Source organism: Phaethon lepturus, unplaced genomic scaffold (assembly GCF_000687285.1).
Source record: "Phaethon lepturus isolate BGI_N335 unplaced genomic scaffold, ASM68728v1 scaffold9108, whole genome shotgun sequence".
In the NCBI taxonomy this organism is placed as follows: Eukaryota; Metazoa; Chordata; class Aves; order Phaethontiformes; family Phaethontidae; genus Phaethon; species Phaethon lepturus.
The window spans coordinates 18141-40146 of record NW_010556871.1 but is presented as its reverse complement, the minus strand read 5'-3'; the positions used below and the strand labels follow the sequence as shown (position 1 = coordinate 40146).

The 22006-nt window shown below is 36.7% G+C and overlaps 1 protein-coding gene across 1 annotated transcript in view; it reads left to right on the top strand.

Moving 5' to 3' along the window:
* The window catches only part of JAK2 (Janus kinase 2), a 51689-nt gene extending 33433 nt beyond the window's left edge, over positions 1 to 18256 (top strand). The window contains exons 15-24 of the mRNA XM_010292583.1: positions 296 to 434; positions 1742 to 1893; positions 2962 to 3112; positions 3788 to 3924; positions 5109 to 5298; positions 6118 to 6242; positions 12253 to 12425; positions 13654 to 13771; positions 15583 to 15696; positions 18031 to 18256. Of these exons, the coding sequence (XP_010290885.1) occupies positions 296 to 434; positions 1742 to 1893; positions 2962 to 3112; positions 3788 to 3924; positions 5109 to 5298; positions 6118 to 6242; positions 12253 to 12425; positions 13654 to 13771; positions 15583 to 15696; positions 18031 to 18138 (1407 nt within the window). The 3' untranslated portion in view covers positions 18139 to 18256. The remainder of the gene's footprint in view (positions 1 to 295; positions 435 to 1741; positions 1894 to 2961; positions 3113 to 3787; positions 3925 to 5108; positions 5299 to 6117; positions 6243 to 12252; positions 12426 to 13653; positions 13772 to 15582; positions 15697 to 18030) is intronic.
* Positions 18257 to 22006: the final 3750 nt, after the last annotated feature.

Genomic DNA, 22006 nt, shown 5'->3' with positions numbered 1-22006 from the left:
AATGTTCTTATATTTGTTTTAAATGAATCATACTGATGCATCAGCATTCTTCTGAGTTAAAGTACATCAAATAGTTTTAAACTTGAAACTTTAGGTAGATAATTAAAATGAAAATTGGCTAGAAACTGTAACTTTGAGAGGAACTCATGAAATGTCTGAGATTTGATCAACTTAATCTACAATCAGTATTTTCTCTGATGATGTTTTCCTCATGCTGTAAAGTGTTTGTTTTTAAATACCTTTTCAACCGTAGGAATTTTTTGTCAGTATGTGAAAGATGCATTTCTGTTCATAGGAGGATAAAGGCCTTGTTCATGGGAATGTCTGTGCAAAAAACATCTTACTTATCAGAGAGGAAGACAGGAAGTCTGGAAACCTTCCGTTTATAAAACTAAGTGATCCTGGCATTAGTATTACAGTTTTGCCAAGAGATAGTAAGTCTTTGTGTAAGCTTTCTTGTTTAATGCTTCTGACTTGAAAAATAAGTTTGGGTTGTTTTTTCTTCTGACGACCATCTAAGGTGTTTCTATTGTAGTAAGTTCCTTCATCCATCTGTCACTTTAAAGTAATTTCTGCAGTCCTAGTCAACAGTTTTGAGTGTATCTTCTTTATCACCAAATAGCTACAGGAAATAAAGCCACAACTCTACATTGTGGGAGGTTTTTTTTCCTGCTGTTCTCATTTTCACCTTTTTTTTTCCACTGGTAGTACTGTTAGTATGCTATAATGTACTATGAGTAAGTCTGTTGCATCTGCAGGTAGCTGCTGGACTTAGTCTCCTATTATTGATCAAGATTAAATTGTATTTTATAGCTTGGAAAAACTTTCAGAGTTGAAAGTAAATGCACTTTTGACAGTGCTGCCTGGCTGCTGAAAATCATTTTCAGTGCATTTCTTGGTGAATACCTGAAGCCACTTGATGATGCTAAAGATACTGGATTATCATTTGCCTTTTGAGGCTGTTCTAATGCTTTATAAACAGCAAAATGAAGGAAATGAAAAGTGTGTGCAAGATTGTTATGCTAATGAAACTGAATTAAACATACTAATCTTTATCTAGTCTTTTAAATCATTTTGGAAAAATGAACACACTTTATACTTGATGATTTTATACATGTCAAAAGAAATAATGCATCTAAGAGACTATAAGCAATGCAGTGTCATTATTTTCTAATGAACTATTTAAACTCTCCCTTTTTAAATGAGAAGCCTACATTAATCTTACAAGATCTCATTTTAAGGAGCTCTAAATCTACATCAGTACAGTACCATCTTTTAACTTGTTACTACAATCAGTATCAAAAGTTTAAAAATCAAATAGTGTGAAATTCCTGCGGTGTCTCTTGCTATGCCATAATTTGCCAACCACTAGCAAAGTACTCTTTGCTCTTTCCCATCTAGTTCCTTTGTGGTAGCTACTAAATCTTGGAAACATTGGGGGAAATAACAAGTCGGAGCAAAAATATAATGTGGAAATGATGTTAAGGCAGTTTTATAGCATTAGACTCACTTTACAATAAAACTAATGGTCCTCCATTCTGATTCATAAATATTCTTTTTGTATGTATTCTGTAGCTTATTTTTTCAGGGAGTTATAAAAACTTGGAAAGGTATTATAAGCACATTACAGAATGAAATACCTATGTATACTAAAGTCAGTTTTATGAAATCAAGTATGTTATAGACTTTTATGGTTTTATTATCCACCTTAACATGTTGCTTCCTTTGTGTGATTGCACAGTTCTTCTTGAGAGAATACCATGGGTTCCACCTGAATGTATTGAGAATCCCAAACAATTAAGCCTGGCCACAGACAAATGGAGTTTTGGTACTACTTTGTGGGAAATCTGCAGTGGAGGAGACAAACCTCTGAGTGCACTGGATTGTTCAAGAGTAAGTATTACTGGGTCCGCAGTCACAACAGTTCTTGGGACACTTCTAATTTAAAACATTTGCTGTTGTAACTATATCAGTATGTAAGGTGGTGTGACCCATGACTGCTGTAGGAAAAGGACACTTTTACTGGTAGGTAATGATCAAAAGTGATGATTTGAGGCTTGATTTTGTGTTGTTTTTTATTTTTATGGGGACAAAATACAGCATTGGCAGTATTGTCTTGTTCATGTTTCTGTTGCTTTGTTGCTTTATTGCTTCTGTTGCACTTTAAACAAAAAGTGTTCCTGACAATGTACATGGATTTTAATTTGCATTATTCTAGTAATTGAACATCTTAAATACTGTAAGATTTGCGTGTTGCAGACAATTTTAGCTACATCAGAAATGCTAACTTTGTCTCAACTGGGGCCAGGGGTGGGATGGGGTGGGAGGAACACATCCCAGAAAAATATTAATTGTTTATTTGCTTCCTTAATTGGAAGCAAAACCATTATTTCCTTTACTATGCTACAAAAAGATTTGTAGTATTATTTTTATAAATGGACTGTTGCCTTTTCACAAAGTCTGATCTGATTTCTCAGGTGTTGTAATTAGCTCTTACCATAAACTCAAAGGTCTACCCAGACCTAGCTTATAGACATCTGGGTAGTTCAGAAGTTACCTTCTCTGTTGTACTAATCCACATTCTTTCATAATACTCATGAAGCTTTTTACAACTGGAGGAGCTCAGCCAGATCAGGTGGATAGAATTTTCTGCTGGACCCATCCAGTGAGGTTTTATGAAATTACCAACAAAGGAGACACAATCTTTACATTTATCTTTCTCTGTTTTCTTATCTTCCACCAGTGACTGACTGGGAATTTCTGAACTGATTACTCTAAATTATGTCAGTCTTGCTACATTGTCAGCCTTGGCTTTTGACATAAATTGGCCAGATGTATGACCAGTCATATAACAAGTCTAGGTTGAGAGCTGTATTTTTTGGCTGCCCTGGTGAGAGTGTTAAGGCTTCTGCAACTCTTCACGGTTGTATATTAAAATTATTTTTATCTATTTAATTATAGAAACTACAGTTTTATGAAGATAGGCACCAGCTTCCTGCTCCCAACTGGACAGAACTAGCAAACCTTATAAACAACTGTATGGATTATGAGCCAGATTTCAGGCCTTCATTTAGAGCAATTATTCGTGACTTGAATAGTTTGTTCACTCCAGGTGAGTCTGTGGTACAACAACACACTAGACAAAAAGAACCTTAATTACTATTCGTTCATTTTCATATGGTGCCTTACTCTTTGGTATGTTGATTCACAATCACTCTCCAAAGCAGCCCCAATAAACTAAGTTTATACGTTACTGCTTTTTAGTTTGTTCTAAAAGAGAGCACATTCAAAGTTAGCATTATCATTCAAAGCAGTTTTCTAGTTTGTCTATCCCGAACATTCTAGTCTCTTATCCAAGTATGTTATGTTTGTGATGGTCTTTTTTCTCTTGATGCTGTAAATAGGTATCTTGCTTTTTTCCAAGTGGAAGATGCATGTTATCACAAGCCCTTAAAAAGTTTACGTTTCCTCCCTGTGCAGTAGTGGAGATGTTGCACAATAGTTGCTAAATTTTAAGTACAATAGACCTGCAAAAAGGAAAAATTGGGAAATTAAAGCAAGACTTGCTACAGGTCAAGACAAGTGATTTGGCTTTTTTGTAATACACCTCTGTCTTTGACTGCAAATTACTATATAGAAATTAAGGTGGTTGTTAATACTCTGAGCTTGGGGTATGCCAAGCAAAGGTGGAACATGCTGTGTTTGTAATAAGTTTCTTTAGTCTCCTATTTGCTTCTCTGTGCCTCCTGTTCCCTTTCTGTCTTCCCTTTTTCCTCCTGGACCTCAGATTATGAGCTATTGACAGAAAGTGATATGTTGCCAAATATGAGAATTGGAGCACTTGGATTTTCTGGTGCTTTTGAAGATCGGGACCCAACACAATTTGAAGAAAGACATCTTAAGTTTTTACAGCAACTTGGCAAGGTAAGATATTTTGAAATTCTTGAACTGCCTAGGAAAGAAGTATCTTTTTCAGTTATCTTCCAATGACCCCATATACATTATTTACATTGAAGCTTCTGTTACAGAAATTAATAATTTCAGTCATATCTGACCACAACATGTGGTTCCTTTTAGATCTTTTTCCGGTTTCACAATATCATTAGAAGAAAGGTAGTTGATCTGTACAATGAATCCAGTCACACCAATAGGGTAATATCTTTTTCAGTAATGCAGAGCTACCTCTGACATAATCTTTTTTTTGTGTTTCTTTTTCTTTTTATACTTGATATTCAATTTAAAAAGCTCCAGAGCAATCTTGCTTAGAACTAGTAGGGTTGGGGTTTTTTGTGCATGCACAGTCTGAGAAGTCTGAATTCCCTAAACTCAGTAAAGTTTTTGAGATATATGTAGGTCTTGAACTACTTAAGCTTTATAAATCAGCATTTGATTACTAGTTTTGCAAGTCCTTGCAGTCTGGCTGTGTTGAAAGCATGCCTAGACAGATGACCAAGTCTATTTTTCCAGAATGGTTCCCTGCTGGTTTATGTTTTTTATTGGCATGATAGCTATATATTCCTTTGACTTCAAGTATTAGTGAAAGCAAGCCTGAAAGCAAAGTAGCAGAACTACTTCTATTTGGAGATGGTTCATTGTTGACTATGAACAATGGTAGCATAGCGAGAGGAACAGTGGTAGGTGATGGCTGCGTAAAGGAAGATAAAGAAAATACAAACAGAGAAAGGGAAGAAGGTAGAACATTGAAACAAATGGGGGAGGAACCACCAAGAAACAGAGGAACATTAAGAGCCAGGAGGAACGTAAATGTAGGGGGTTCTGCAAGTGCTGGAAAAGGAGTATCCCAACTAACAGTTTGGAAGTGAAAGTGGAAATATGTGAAGAAAGGGGAGAAAATGAATGGACATCACCCCCTCTCCTTGTCCTTCTTTACTCCTGCGCTGTTTGTTTCCATATTACAGAACTGTTACCTGTGATCCTGCACTCCTTTTTTTTTCTCTCAGGGAGGTTTTGTGGCATTTCACTTAAATAATTAATTGTGGTCACCTTAATGCTACTACAGCGAGCACTGAAGCAGCATGAACAAGCACTAAGAAAGAGACAATGATGTGGACTTGTTTTTAATTCTAGTATTTCTGTTTGTGATCCAGGGAAATTTTGGCAGTGTTGAGATGTGCCGGTATGACCCCCTGCAGGATAATACTGGGGAGGTGGTGGCGGTGAAAAAGCTGCAACATAGCACAGAAGAGCACCTTAGGGACTTTGAAAGAGAAATTGAAATACTTAAATCTCTGCAGCATGATAACATTGTTAAATACAAAGGAGTATGCTACAGTGCAGGTATGTGCTATATTGAATTCAGGTGTACATCTAAGTATGCATACTGAGAAATTCAGAGAGGTAAGTGTTTATGAAAGTCACTGACTTGTCCTAACTTTACCAGAACTTAGAGACTACAAACCAAAGGAAGTAGTGTCTTGTCACATACTACTTCTCGGTACAAGGTGGACATTTTATTCAGTTAACTCATTGCATAATTTGATTGATTTAGAGAAAGTACTATTTTGACTGGCTACTCAGTTTCTTTATCTTAAAGCATAAAAGTCTTCCTAGAAAAGAATTTAGGGTTAAGTAGGAAAATGCAACCATTTTGCAACTGTTGGTTTTTGCTCAATGTAAAGTCCTAGAGTGGATATTACCAGTTCTTGTACACCCTATACAGTAAAAGACTAGGCAGGAAAAAGTTTCAGAAATGGATGTGTTTGAGTGAATTGTTCATGCTGTTAAAGTCGATGAATGAAAGCATGGCTTCTGCCCAGGATCTTGCTGTAAAAAGAAGAATGTTGCATAAACGCAAATATACACATGTGGCACTTTTGCTTTGCTTTAGCAATAGTAGCTAAAGTATAATTTTGATTAGTGATGCTCTGTATAACAAACGTATCCACATTATTGTTTCGTTTAAATAAATGGTGTTTAGTGAACACATGCAATTAACAAATATATGAAGAATTGCATAGTGATGTACATAAATTAGTTTTTTGGTATTAAGATTATTTTCTATTACTTCTGTTCATAGGTATTTGTAAATATATTTCAAAACTTGTCATTGGAAGATTACTGAAAATCAAATCTATTTTGTTGTTGTTGTTGTGAAAGGTCGTAGGAATCTAAGATTAATTATGGAATACTTACCATACGGAAGTTTACGAGATTATCTGCAGAAACACAAGGAGAGGCTGGACCACAAGAAGCTTTTGCTGTATGCATCTCAGATATGCAAGGTAAGAAATTTCATATAATTGATATTTTTCAACAATTTTTTGTCCCTTTGGTCTCATCGGTTGCAAAACAACCATCATTGGTTGTTGTTGTGTATCTTTTTTATAATTTTTCATAATACTGTCGGGCTGCTAGCACCACATAACCGTAAAAAAAGTTGCAATATATATTCATGTACTCAAGAACTGGACAGACCCCTGAGTATCTTAACACAGGGTGCTGAGACTGGCCAGTCTGCTGACTGAGGCAGAATATATTCCATTTACTTTTCGTGTGTTTTATAGTTTGCTTAGCTTATATTTTGTTCAAAAGAATTAAAACCTTATTTCTCCCTAATAAGAACTGAAGTAAAATATACTCATCCAAGCAAACTGTTCATGACATACTGTAACTGATTTTTCAGAACTTGGACATTCTTCTACAAAACCACCATAACAGCATGTGTATTTTTAAGAAATTTACTTTAAAAATGTAAATAATATTAGCTTATTTAGCAGGAAGACCAAAGATATCTCATTTCTGCATGAGGAACTAGAGGCCATAGAAGTGCCCAAAGCTGTAATAAATTACTTGCTAGTCTCAATGGTTGGTACTGAACATCCTTCATAAAATTCTGAAAAGAGGGGCAAACATATACTTTTTGTGGTATCTCATTTCCTCAGAGGGCTTATGACTATCCTAGTTTTATTTTGTTATTGTGCTTTAGATACAAGAAACTACAGGCTCTTTAGATTTCATTGCATTTTCAGTAGTTTGGGGAAAGAAAAAAAAATGGCGTGGGGGGAGAAGAGAAAAAAACCCCACACTTCCCCCTACACCCTGAAGGTGTGTAACAGAAATATTTTTGAGTTGCTTTCCCCAATATCCACATCAAAGGCATGGAAACAGTAGGTTACTTAAAGTCAATGAGTATTTTTCAGGGTTTGTAGCCCACACATACTATGTCTGGTAATTGTGCCTTGCCACATTCAGAGCAGAAAACTTTCCTTCTGCAATATCTGCAGAAAAGCCCTGACAAGAATCAGGCAAGAGAGCCTCTGCAAGAGCTGAGATCTTCTCCAGGCATTCAAACTTTCACCTGGTGAACAGAGTTTGATAGTTCCATTTGAAACTGGACTGACTAAGCAAACCTTTTAGCTACTGAACCTGAGTCATGTACGGAAGGATGCTGCATGCAGCTTTAGCAGCTGATCTCACCTATTCATGTGCTTCACTGAAGAAAGGCTATGTGAGTAGTCTCCAGCGAAACCTCCTGAATGGGCAAGCTATGTGCAATGAGGCTGGAAAACAGAAAACATTCACAAGTCTATGGCAAGTGTCAGTCTCTTCATGGAATCATAGAATAGTTTTGGTTGGAAGGGACCTTTATAAAGGTCATCTAGTCCAACCCCCCTGCAACGAGCAGGGACATCTTCAGCTAGATCGGGTTGTTCAGAGCCCCGTCCAACCTGACCTTGAATGTTTCCAGAGATGGGGCATCTACCACTTTTTTGGGCAACTTGTGCCAGTGTTTCACCACCCTCACTGTGATAAATTTCTTCTCTTCGCCTGCCCCATATCCCTCAGGATTGTGAACTCCACCAGTGCATGATCACTGCAGCCCAAGCTGCACCTAATCCTGACGTCACCAATTAGCTCACTTGTGTTGGTGACTGTGAGGTCCAGTATCTCATCCCGTCTGGTAGGGCTGTCTATTACCTGGCTTAAGATGTTATCCTTGGTGCACTCCAGTAGTCTTCTGATTGCCTACAGCTTGCCATGCTACTTTTCCAGTAGGTGCTGGGTTGGTTGAAGTCTCCCAGCAGGACAACAGCCTTCTAGCACAAATGTCTCTATAGCTGGAGTAAGAAGGCTTCATCAATAGACTCCCCTTGATTGGGAAGCCTGTAATAGACACCAACCACAAGGTTTTCTTTGTTGCTGCAGTCTCTTGATTCTAACCCATAAGCTTTCAAGCTGCTTGTGGCTATACTTCAGAGACAGCTCTTCATAATCTGTCCATTTCTTGACACAGAAGACAGCGCCTCTGACCTTCCTTCGTCCTCCATCCCTTCTGAACAGCCTGTAGCTGCATGCCAGTCATGGGATTTGTCCCACCAAGTTTCAGTAATGGCAGCCAGGTCATAGCTCTCTAGCAGCATGGTGGCTTCCAACTCCTGTTTGTTGCCTGTGCTGTGTGCATTGGTGTAGAGGCACTTCAGCTGGGCTGTCAGCCATGTCACCCTCTTAGAAAAACACCCCTTAATTCCTTTGAGATCTTTCACAGGTGTTTTCCTGTTGGCTTCTATTACCTCAGGAGCCCCTGGCTCATTTCCATAAGACTTCAAGTGTGCTACAGTGTAGCCAGCACGTCTCAGAGAAGCAAGCTCAGGGCCCTTGCTGCTTCCTGCCCCTTCTAACCTTGGCGTGTTATCCCTTGTCACAGGCAAGCCTAATACTATCTCCCTTCCCCTTTCAAGTCTAGTTTAAAGCCCTGTCAATAAGACCACCTAGTTTGTAAGCGAAGACCCTCTTCCCCCTTTTGAGAAAGGTGGATCCCATCTGATGACAGCAAGCCAGGTGCCATGTAGGCCATCCCATTATCAAAAAACTCAAAATTATGGCAGTGACACCAGTCACAGAGCAGAGCCATGTATTAAGAGACTGGGCCTGTCTGTTTCTTCTAATGTTGCTGCCCACAACTGGAAGGAGAGATGAAAAAAAAACCTGTGCTCCAGATTCCCTTACCAACCATCCCAAGTCACTGAAGTGTCTTTTGATCACCCTTGGACTATGCATTGCAGCTTCATCACCATCCACATGGAAAAGCAGTAATGGGTAATAGTTCGAGGGCCCGCACCAGGCTAGGAAGCATCCTAGTGATGTCCTTAACCCAGGCCCCAGGGAGGCAAAGGAAGGATTGAACATGGGACCAGCCACTCAAAGAGGGTTAAAAAGCCCTCTGATCTGTGTCTACAAAACAAGAAGTCATTCTCTAGTAATTGGGCATAAGAAGTTCTCTCAATGTTATTTCTGCAACAAAATGACTGTTGTTATCAGTGCTGGTAAGTCACTGAAAGCAATCTTCCTTCAAGCAAAGAGCTGGAAGAGCCTAACACTCATCACCATCTAGGAGGATGGTCACAGTGAATATTTCATAGAGTAAAAATGCAACAGGGGTGTTTGAACACACAAAGACTGCAGCCACTTACATGTTTTATTCTGTGGCCATCTCAGCCTGCTACCTGAAGGGTCGTAAGGTGCCTACCCTGTTCACTCTCATAAGAAGCTGTGAAGCTTGCATATGTAAGTCTTCAGGCCTCATCCAAAGCTTTATCCAGTGCCTGAAGGAACAGTGGTGGCAATATATCTCAGGACCCTGGTCTGAGACAGAGCTATCTGGTAGGAGGACTGGAAGGTGGATTTTGGCCTTTGCAGTCAGTGCAAATATGGCAGAAAACTTTGGGAAAGGAATTAGATTCAGAAGGTACAAAGGAAGAGGTTCTTAGAGAGTGTATATAATGTACATACACATATATATATATAAAGAAGCATTGAAATACTACAGGTCTTCAGGATGGTGATGAAAAATCAAAATAGAAGATGAAATGACTGCTGCTTAAGTACCAAGCACCAAACAAGAGGAAGGGAGCTAGGATATGCCTTCTGCAAATACTTAAGTGGGAAAACATCCTGCTTTCATGTGACATGGGTACCCACAGTATCAGAATGTGGGAAGACCACATGTAGGACTTGCTCTTAAAGAAGTATTTTCTCACTTCTAAGGGAAGCGAAGTCTAAGAATTACAGCGTATGTGTCTCGCTTTGCACTGTTGCTGCTGTGCAACCTACAAAGCAGAGGCTATATTGATCACTTTAAGATTTCACTCTAATCTGCAACATCATTTCAAAACAACTTAATTTAAAACATGGTGAGTACCTAATATTATGAAAATGGAATCTGAATGCTTTTCCTTCTTCTTTTACCTGATCACATTTCCCCCTTTCCTGTAGTTGTTTTTGCTTCTCTTGCAATGTTTGCTCTTTCAGCATCTCAGATGTCTCTGCTGTGCATTTCTGTTACTCTGTTATTTTGGGGTTTTTAACCAAAATCTTTCTCCCTCTGCCTTGCTGCTCTTCTTTGAAATGTGTAAGAGAGAAGTAAAGGCATGCCCATAACTGAGGGTTAAGATAAGTGTGTTTGCTTGATTGCCGTCTTTTTACTATACTGGGAAAGGGTTCGTGACTTAAAACATGTTTTTTATGCATATCTCATACTGTGAAAAGCAGCATTTTCAGAGGTGACATTTGCTGGTGATCATGTTTCTGTAGATGCAAATTAATGCAGCTATCAGCTGGTGCAGCTTGTGCCATTAGCACAGCTTGTCTGGTGGCAAGCAATAGAACTCTATATTGAACTTTAAAGAATCCTCACAATAGAATGGCAAATAAAGAAGTTAACTTCTCCATCCATCTGATTTTTGGGATGTCCTTTTTTGCTCTTTTGGCCCTGCATTTTGTTAATGCTGCCTGATAGCAGAAGAGGCTAAGAATAAATTTATTTTTCCATCTCTTAATGCTTAAAGTACTTCAGGTGTCCTTGCTGGAAAGCCCAACTTTAATGATAGAAACTTTGCAATCACATAATTAAACTCAATTCCATTGTTAGCGTAGTGCCAGAGGATTATGATTTCCACTTGGAATTTTCATGATTTCAATTAAGTATCTCTCTTAGCTTGGAAAATAGCTGCTGTAACAGGAAAGATTACTACCATCAGAGAAACTTTAGGACTGCTTTCAGTACAGTATGTAGTAGAAATAAAAAGTTATAGTATTTACATAGACTGGTTTTATCAGAAACCTGGAAGTCTCACTTTGAAAAAGCTAAGTTTGGTATTTTTCAGGATAGCAGTGGATGAGCGGGTGATGAAGAATAGGGCATTTTTGAATGCCATTGGAATGGGATGTGAGTAAACAGCGATGCCACCCAGTGGTACTAGGAGGTAACGAGTCCGAGGGGAAGGTTAGACGTTGGAGTCAAACTATTGCTGAGGTTTCTCACTTAAAAGTAAAAAAGAGAGTAAGAAGTCTTCTGGCATTAATAGTGTAATGTTGATGTTCAAAACTTGAGTTCAACGATGTTTTAGTATAGGACATCTTAGGCTTAGTAAGATAGTACTCTTGATATAACTTACTGCTTTTCAGTTGTGTTGAAGAAGTGAGAAGCTTTCTTACAACACTCTGAAACTGACAGCTTGCTTTGCGTTTCCTTTCATGTATCACCGGGGTATCTCTTGACACTGTGCAGTGCCAACTTCTGTCCACCATTTATTGCTAAGTAAGACCTCTTTTTTTGGTAATGCCACTACACACACTGGCTCCTTCCACATTTCATTGTTAGCAAAAAGAATTACGTGCATTGGTAAGAGGGGATCAGCAGCAGCAAAAGACAACATGGCTTTGAACCAACATTTTGTTACAGCAACCCATGGAAATATGACAGTAAGCAGAACTGTGGTGAATAATGGTTCATACAGAAGAGAAACAGAGACACAGGTGGGAATACAGTCAGAGAATAGTTATCAAATTCATAGAATCATAATATAAAGTTTCATAAAGCAGTCAGGAAAGCAGATATACAAAGTGAAGAAAAAAAGATTAAATTAAATGGGTAAACAGGACAGTCTTGTCATCTGCCCTGGATTGTGTAGCTTAGCCCAAATTTTGTTTTCCTTCTGTCTGTCACTGGCAAGCAGCATTTGGCTACAGAAAGGAGCTGTAACAGCTATCCAGTTATGTAATCAAAAAACACTGGGCTCTCAGAGGTGCTCAGTCTATCTCCCTTCAGTTAAGGGAAGTCTCTGCACTTGGAAATAAACTCTTCAGAAAAGACAGATGTTCAAGCACACAGATTTTGGTAACAATCTGTGTTTGGTTTTAAATTTGAGATTAATTCATCCCTTTAGGGAAAGTGCAGCTACTTAATGATAAAAGTAACTCTTTTCCTACTGTGTTTGTCAACTTTTCACCTAGGGCATGGAGTATCTGGGTACAAAAAGATATGTTCACCGGGATTTAGCAACCAGAAATATCTTAGTGGAGAATGAGAACAGAGTTAAAATTGGAGATTTTGGATTGACAAAAGTCTTGCCACAAGACAAGGAGTACTACAAAGTAAAAGAACCTGGTGAAAGCCCTATATTTTGGTAAGTCATTTTTTAGTATATGAAATCATGGCATGTTTTAAGTTTTTTCTGTTTCAGCCAATTCTTATACATATTGTGGAATTTTTAAGTGCAAAATCCAAGTCAGTTGCCAGCACTGTGAGTGTCATATGCGTGATGTTTGACTTTACAAAACAGCATTTAACTGTAGGATTTTTAAAGCTATTTAAAAAACAAAACAAAACACAAACAAATGTTTAAAAGAAATTGAATGCAACAGGAGAGATATTCAAAGATAAAACAAATCCAGAAAGGCCCATTCCTCATGATGCTTACAATGTTTTAGGCTTTGCAGTTCCCTAAACACTAGTTGTTCATATCCTCTAGCTGAGATCTGTTGGATAGACCCTCTGACCAAGTGGAGTTAAGTCCCACAGACTGTAATTAGCAAGGATAAAGTGCTGGGTTGAATAATCAGGTAGATGTCTGTATTTGGGCATTGAGCTTTCAGAGTAGGTCTAAGGCACTCCAAAATACAGTAATGCTCCAATGAGCTGCACTTAGCTTGGAAAGGAAAACCATGTAGCCTGTGGGAGACTGAAGGATTATGAAATGGAAATTGGTAGACTGTATTCAGAATACAAAATACATACTTCAGTTCTGTTCTATAAAGTTGTAGAAATACTATAGAAAATACACTGGTGGATAACTGTGATAAAAAGCATTTTATGTCCTGATAGGAAAAGAAATGCCATTCCGTACATGTGATTTTAGTCTATATTTTAGTCTGCCTTAGGGACTGCTAAAATGTCTTATTTAAAGGATAAATTATACAAAAATAATTTTAATAGATGCTATTGGGAGCTGCAAAATTTAAATCCAGACATATCTGGAACACGGTTCAAGACTTACTGAAAATGATGGAAGGATGCTTGCTGGCTATAGTAGTCTTTTCTTTCCAGGCCTTATCACATCGAAGTCTTTTTACTTGCACTATAGATAAGAAAAATATCTACAGCTTTGTTGGAGAAAAAACAAACTTGGATATAGTTATCACTAACTGTGTTTGTTTAAAGTGGTTAGTGTTTTCAATGCCAATTAACTATTATTAAAAGAATAGTTACTAGTGAAGGTAGTGGAAGGAACTGAGAATGTGCTAATGCCTATGAACAAAGAACACTTACGAATGAAAAAAAAATCAGTCTTATTAAAAAGTATCTTCAAAACTAAAAAGACACACAACAATATTCCTTTTACCATTGTGTTGCAGGTATGCTCCAGAATCTCTGACAGAAAGCAAATTTTCTGTGGCCTCAGATGTGTGGAGTTTCGGTGTGGTCTTGTATGAACTCTTCACATATATTGACAAGAGCAAAAGCCCACCAGCTGTAAGTACATAGTTAACAGTTCTCAGAGGCTTTTTGTTTGTTTATTTAAATTTTCAAAAATATATAGATTGTTCCTCTGTGTAAATAGGCTGATATTTACATACATGATAGATTCATTTACTGATCCTTTTCTGGAGATACGTTAGTGTTTATGAGACAGCATCCAATTAGAAGAAGAAACATGCTAAAAAGTCTTAGTATCAAGCCATAAGAAGGGAGATCTGAAAATTACCTGATAGTCTGTGCAAATCTTACCCATCCTGTAACTCCTAACTGTTTGAAAAAGATCTAGAATTCTCTCATTGTAGATTGTTATTTCTCGTCCTTTGTGGAGAGTAATCCCAGATACAGCTGTTTCGTTGCAACATGACATGTATTTTTAATGCCATTCTGAACTAAGGCTGAGCCAAACAAATACATTAACATTAAGTTGATTAAGGTAACTTAAAGTTATTTTGTTATGTTACCAGAACCCAAGTTAATAACTTACTGAGTTCAAGAAAGAAAGGGAGTGGCTTTTTGCAGACTGTTGATGGACACCTTTAAAGACAAACGTACAGTGGGTGGAGTAAAATACTACTTGTACACTGAGTAACAGTTCTTCAGTTGGAAATGTGATTCACAATCTTGCTTACACCTAGTTGTCCTCTGGAGGCCCACAGAGGAGAGTTGAGCCTTATATATTTACTGGACCTGTCCTCACCCTTGGCCAGTGTCTCAGTCCTGGCAAATACAGTTTTGAGAGCTCAACAATGATGACAGGCAAAAATGCACTTGGAAGGTCTCTGCATTGACCTCAGTGGACCTCTTAGTAATCCAATACAATGGACTAAGCTATCAAAGAACTCTCAAGGCAGGGGAAGCTCTTCCTGCCTAATAACATAAACATTGCAGACACCTGGAGTTCTTCAGAAGGATTATGAAATGGAATGTGGGTAGAGTAAGTCATGGGTTCAGGTGGAATACACTTTGAATAAATTGACTCTACATGTGCATTTACTACTTCATCAGGTTGATTACCCTATTGGTGTGCATCAAGAAAAATTAATTTTACCAGTTAGCCAAAGTGGTCTGTTTAACTGTCATAGTCTTTTTAATTATACATTGTTTTCCCAACTTTGGCCATTTGCACGTTCAACCAACAGTTCTTTCACATTCTCATGTCATGGATCATTAAAGAAACGATATATCATTGGAGGAAAATACTTTTATGTTGTGCTTAGAAATTATGTTCAGTTAATAGTAATTCCTTAAGTACTTTTCATCTCTGGCAATTTGAGTGAGATTTTAATTTACTTTTTGGGTCATGTTTTTTGCATAGCAAGATTTATCTAAGCCATTTTTGTTGGCTTTAATTGGACTACTGTTTCTAGCCTGTAGTTACTGATTAATCCTGTTAATCTTTTTTTTTTTAATACATCAGTATGATATCTGTTTTCTCTTTGGCTGGGATTTTTCAAAACATCAAGATCTTGTTTTTATGTTTCAGGGAGCTCTTTAGAATTAGCTGTGAGGTTTATCCTTTTAAAGCTAGTTAATCATCAGATGATCACCAACATTTCTAATAAGATTTTTCATTTATTGCTTTAAGTTTAGTATATAACATCCTATTTTTATCCACAGACAAAAAAATACGTAATTATTGATGTATTCTATAGACTCATAATTTATAATTTTATCATTGTTATATACTATTCTATTTATTCTTAGTATTATTTATTCTTCTTATAAAGAATTTTCCGTTGGTAAGGAGATTGCAGTATTTTTTTTTCCTTTAAAAATTATTTATGACAGTCAACCTTCTGTTTCAGGAATTCATGCGCATGATTGGCAATGACAAACAAGGGCAGATGATTGTATTTCATTTGATAGAGCTTTTGAAGAATAATGGACGACTACCGAGACCAGATGGATGCCCTGATGAGGTGAAGTATTGTATTAATATGTTAGTATAGTCTGAAAGGTGATCAGTCAGGGTGAGTACCTGGTAAATGCAAACCTTGTGTTTCCTTCTGCATGGATTGCTAAACTATCTCAGGGTCGTGGGTTCGAGCCCCATTATTTGGCGCCCAACGTGGGGCTCGAACCCCATGGTTCAAATACATATTCATGGTTCGAACATACATGGTTCATATACAAATGGAATGGCTGTGCTGTTATTTTATGAGGTGCATGATGAGTATAATCACATTTCTGATTCTTTACATTGCATTCTCTCAGGAGCCTAGAACGTAGTCTGTATAAATATATGAAGTAGGACTATTATGACCGACTGTTGTACTCAGGCACTCAGACTTCTATTTCAAAAATATTAATTTATTAGGGCAGTGAGATTAGTATATAGAACTCGTTCTATGGAACTCCTATACAGAGATTCTTGGTCAAGGCTGTGAGCTCTGGGTTCTTTTGAAGGCTGTAACATTTAGCAGAAATATCTTAATATCTACATAAGGTTTTTCACATTTAATTCCAAGATGTAAAGAATCCCTTATCTTGATTATTTTCCTTCTCTTGCTCTTCCCTCCTCAAGCATGGGAATACCTATGTTTATCATGTGTATTATTCACTGTCAAGCATTCTCAGCTGAGCACTACCTGCAGACTGTAGACACAGTTAAGTATATGAATCAGATTGTGTATGTTCAGGGCCCTCAGATTTCTATTCATGTTCTTCGTAGATACTGAAGTGTGTATGCATGTGAAGCCATCCCCACTGCACACAAATTAATTCGGTGTTCTTTTTGTTAATACTCCAGATGTTTTAAAAAATATTTTCATACTACTTCTAATTCTTGTAGTTCTGTGTTTTTCAGAGCAGAGTGCACTTTGTCTTGAGTCAAACTGGTAGGGTTAGGTAGGTGAATCGGTAGGGAAAGAATGTAAGGAAAATAGTTATGTTTTTTAACACTTATAACTTCCAGCTCAGATCAGTTGCTGCACCCCTTTAAAATCAAGTACACTTGGCAATAGTTCAAGAAATAATCCATTCAAAACTGGAGACAGAGGAGAGATCAGAGTCAAGTAGTCTAGCAGAGAAGAGAAAGAATGGTACAGGTGGAGCAGGGAAGCCATGAGGGAAAAAATAGTCTGTAGAGAATTAAAAGAGAAGTCTCTCAAGTAACCTTTCTTGCATTATATGTGTGAGTACAACAATTGTTTAATTGCAAAGGTCTGGCTTTTTGGAGATAACCTGAATGTTGTATGTGTAAGATAATACATAATCTGTTTTACTGCAACTGTATCCAAACTAATGCAAAGGTTTCACTGTCTGACATTTCTTCAGCTATCAAAGCCAGATAGAAATGTCTCTCTCTTGTCAGAAACTGTGCTCTTCCTGTTTTGATCCTGAAAGGCCAGTCATCACAGATATTGTATCTTCCAGATGTCTTAGTTTACAAGGTGCTTGAGACTCATGTCTAAAGCAGCTTGGTCAGTGCAGGCGTTTCAGATTTGCTGAAATAAAGAACTGATGCTACTTTTTCCCTGGGTTTTAAGGGTTTTTTTAAAATTTTTTAAGATTGTTCTTAAGCAACGTGTAAAAAAATGTTCAAAGTATGAGAAGTTGGTAACGATGTGGATTAAATTAGTGAGATGAGTACACGTGAGGATCTTGGCAAGTTGTTTTGTGATCAGGTATCAAGTACATGTTTGGGAAAAGAGAAGACTGTTGCCAAATGTCTATTGTAATGGAAATCTCTTCCAAAAATCATTTAAATCTACTTCTACAAGAAGTGGGTTCAGTTTGCACAGTAACTTTTCTAGCTTATTTCTCATTATATACGAAGAATAACTAAGAATTTAGTATATGAATGTGGAGAAGTGTGTGTTAGTATTGCAGGGAAGCTTAATTTAGAATTGCTGCCTTTGTAAATCTGATTTTTGATCAGACTTGTAAAGTGTTTGTCATCTTAAATATTTTTGAGCTTTCCAAAAAATAAAAGCAAGCAAGAAGCTAAAAACTTAGCAAAATAACATAAGTCTCCTGAAGTTTCAAAAACTACCTGAGTGAATTTCCATACTAACTTCAAAAAACCTCTTCTTTTATAATAGCTTTGCAAAGCTAGCTATTCTCACTTTTTGCTGTCATTGGGATCAAGCAGATAAACTGAGTGGTATAGCAAGACTTCAGGCACAGTCTTGTGCTACTGTTGCTTGGAAGAATAAAGTTAAGTTAGATGTTCTTTGGACTTGTTCAAAGTAACTATTAACTATTTGTAACATCTATTTATCTAATACAAATTTTCTTTGTTTCTTTTCCAGATTTATGCTATCATGAAAGAATGCTGGAACAATAATGTTACCCAGCGTCCCACCTTTAGGGATCTTGCTCAGCGAGTGGATCATATAAGGGACAACATGGGTGGATGAGAAGACTATCCCTCTTTCAAAGGATGTGTTGGAATGCAGAACAAAATGTACTTGGTCTGCTGTGTGTAATTGACATATGTACGTACACATGTGCATCTTACCTTTGCTGGAAGTAAAATCTGTGTGGCAAATATCCTATCTCAATCTGCATACTGAGGAATCCTGCTGGTTTTCTTTATCAGGATATATTTGTTACTATGAGAACATGTTGAAATTTTGAATAGGGAGAGAAACTATTTTTTTAAATAAAATCTAATATATGGTCAGTCTACAACACCATTCTTTGCCTTATTTGGCAATGCAAAAAAGTGACTTAAAATGTGGTGAGATTAAGCGATGAAAAGACAGTGTATTTCCTTGTTGAAATGGAGATGCACAGAAAAGACTTCTAGTCTTTTCACACTGAGTATTATAGTGACTTAGCACCCTGTTTTGTGTGTTGCACAAGGGCTTGTGTTTGGTAATACCGTTCTATAATTTTTTCATTGTTGATGCAGAAATAGCTTCTCTCTATAACAACATAGGAGTGGTTATGTAACCCAGAAACTTTTAATGTGCCTGTCTAAATCAGTTGTCAGCCAGCAATATATGCAAAGAGCTGTAATAGGCTGTGATGTGTTGTAAGTATTTTGAGGGAAAGGGAGCAAATTGTTCTTAATTTGGAGAACCAGAAAACCTACTCATCCATGTGAAAATTTTCATTTAAAATGAGAAAGCAAACGTATTATCCAGTTTTTCTTACTCTTCTTTTTCTCTGTTGAGTAAGCATTAGATTCCCTTCATATAATTGAAGATAGAGTGGTAACAGGTAGAAATTAAACCATCTTATACAAAGCAGTGTCTTCAGTCTGTTTCTGAATATGAAAAAGTTAAACATACTGCTTTTAAATGCTGCTCTTTTATTCTTTCCATCTGTGTAATTTTCATGCAGTCATAAGTGTATCTATAAATTGGAAACTTTTTAAAGTAGAATTAAAAATCTAGAAAATGCCCTCCATTTCACAATTCCTCACTTTGCTGTTAAGATGATCACCTTATACCTTCCTTCCAGTACACAAAAAAGAATGCCTATGGCTCAGTATCTGATACGGCCTGTCAAAACCACATCAAGTCTATTTTGTAATGAAGTGGCCCAAGTTACCTCCTATTTCTTTCTGTGGTAATACCCAACATAAGACTATTTGGAAGGAGGAATTACAAGTGCAATTGCTCCACACTCAGCAAGGGGTGAGGACATGATTCCAGTTACTGAGAACTGGAAGGAGATCAGAGCTACCTAATTTAATCTGTTCTAATCAGAACAGAGTACTTATGCTGTATAATTCAGCTCTTGAAATAAGTCTAACAAAAATTTACAGACAAGACAACTCTTCGGTTTTGCCTCCAGGCATAAAACTTGGGGATAATCTCATATCTCAAAGCAGTAAAGTTGCAGGTTTTGTTTATTTTTAGTTCAAATCATGTTTTTTGTTGTTTTTACTTATTCTTTAGCATTATTGTTTGCAAAGTACAATGCTTGTTGTTCTTGGACTTTTGCTGAGAGAAGTTCAATTAAGGGGATATACAACTTGCAAACTGACCTGAAATCCAGATCTGTATTTAAAATTAAGTGTTCTTTTTTTAAAGTTTGTGGCAGTGAGTTAGTGAAACAGAGTAGTGACTTTCACTGTGAGGCCTCCTTAAGATTTGTGGTCAACTATATCCATCTTATCAGAAGTTTAAGTACCTCAACTTTAAAAAGTTAAAAAACAAAAACAAAAAAACCTTAGTTAGTGTAACACAGTGCCAGTATAGCAACGTTTTGTACCACTATGATGTTTCTCTCCCACAATCACTCATAGAAAATAACAATTTTTATAATACAGGAGATTGCTAAGTAGGGGGGGCAGCATCAGCCCTCTTTCTGCCCATTGCATTTAATAATATTTCTGTTGGTGTTCTTACCACCAAGCACTTGCATAGATGATTTTTAAAACTAGTTTCACAATCAGTTTTTAGACTGCAAAGAACCTTAACGTGCTTTGTTCAAGTTAACATCTGTTTTCTCCGTTTCTATACATTGCTTTGAAGATTTAAAATTGTGTGCAAAAGATGTCTTTGCGTTTGTAGTTGTGTGTATGTATTTTTTGTAACAAAAGAAGATAAAGCTTTAAAGCATTGAAACAGCATTTTAGCTGGGATAGCATATGCAGGAATTATTTAAAATTTGCAGTGTATGACACTCAGTAGCTAACTGGTTTCTAATATACAGTAGACTAAGCATAATTTATGTAAAAATCTCAGGGAAGTTTGTGTAATGCAATGAAGAGATCTTCCAGTCTGCTATTTTTTCAAGTGAATAAAAAGTCTTTTTCTTGTTCTACTACAGTATGACTGATTACATAGTCTATTTGATTGCATAAATAGTGTTGAACTCAAGGATAATTTTTAAGTGTCTTGTGGAAATTTTTTTTACTGTAATACTTTATAGTTTTTAGAGGAAGCCATATCTTTACACTGCAGTATAATTTTGTGCTGTTGGTGAATGTAGTCTTTTGTAACAAGGCTGTCTCTGCAAAGGGCTTGATGATTTGGGATGAGTATTCTTAGCTGGGTGAATAGGACCAAGTAGTGTTATGACTCTCAGGGGATGTGAGATCATCTGCAGTGTCAATGTTTAGGCCCTGGAGCAGACAGAATGGTTTTCTCAAAAAGCTGTTGAGGATGTAAATGCAGTGATTTTGCTGAATTTGCTACTGCCAGTTGTAGTAACCCTTTTGAAAAAACACTGCATTTCAAAAGCTTTCAGATCTACAGTAGCATTGTATAATGCCATATTTTTATATAGCCTATGTATTAACAGCCTCAGTTCTTTGTTTTAGAAACTTTCTTCAGTTGGCATTGCATTTGTCATAGTTCAGTGTAATCGCTATGCTACCCAAAATGCTATGATTATTTTCTTTTTTTAGAAAAAGTGCTGTTTTATGCATACATGACTGCTGCTACAATGTAGAATTAAAACATTACTTACTGCTTTGCACATACATTTGAAGTGAAAGAATTTTTCTCTTAAGTGCACAATATATCTTATAGAATCTCTGCAAACAAGTATTGTCTAGTATAATATTGGTTCTTGTTTATCGGTATAAATGTGTTAAGTTTCAAAATTAGTTTTTAAAATATATTCCACAACCTTGCAAAAGTCATGTAATAAGCCAGAGGAAGAATGAATTTTCAGGGAAAGAAACTCATATTCTTGTCAAGTCCTAGTATTGATTAAAAGCTTCCATAGTTGAGATAATTATTACTAAACATACAAATTAATATAACTGTAAAAACATAGATAAAAATATTTTTTTCCATAAATTAAGTTTGTAATTGTTGCGTTTAGTTGAGATGTTGACCAGATGCCTTGAAATGTATGGGGAAAGATGTTACTGTATGAGGTATGAGGAAATGTAACTCGTGTGTAAAGAAAGCAAGCTTTGCAGGTGTCTTATGCTCGCAAGCACCTGGAGGATAGAGTTCTGAGAGCAAAAGTAGAAGTGTAGAAGAACAAACAAGACTGATGGAAAAAGTCTGATGTTCAACACTGAAGAATGTTTCTGAAATGTGAAATGCACAATGATTTATGAAAAACTGATGTCTACTGAAAATGCCATATGATGACAAATATGTGCTAATGTATTTCTAAACTGTGTATTGTCTGCCTTAAATCTAAAATACTCAAGAGACCTAACCTGAATGAAAAATACAAGGAAAAAAAAAAAAAAACTGCTTAAGGTTGTGCCATGCCAGGCAGCAATTTTGAAAAGATGTTCGGCTAAGAAGCTGTTTTCTGAATTTTACTTTTTGGATAAGAGGTTTACAATACTTCGATATAAAGAAG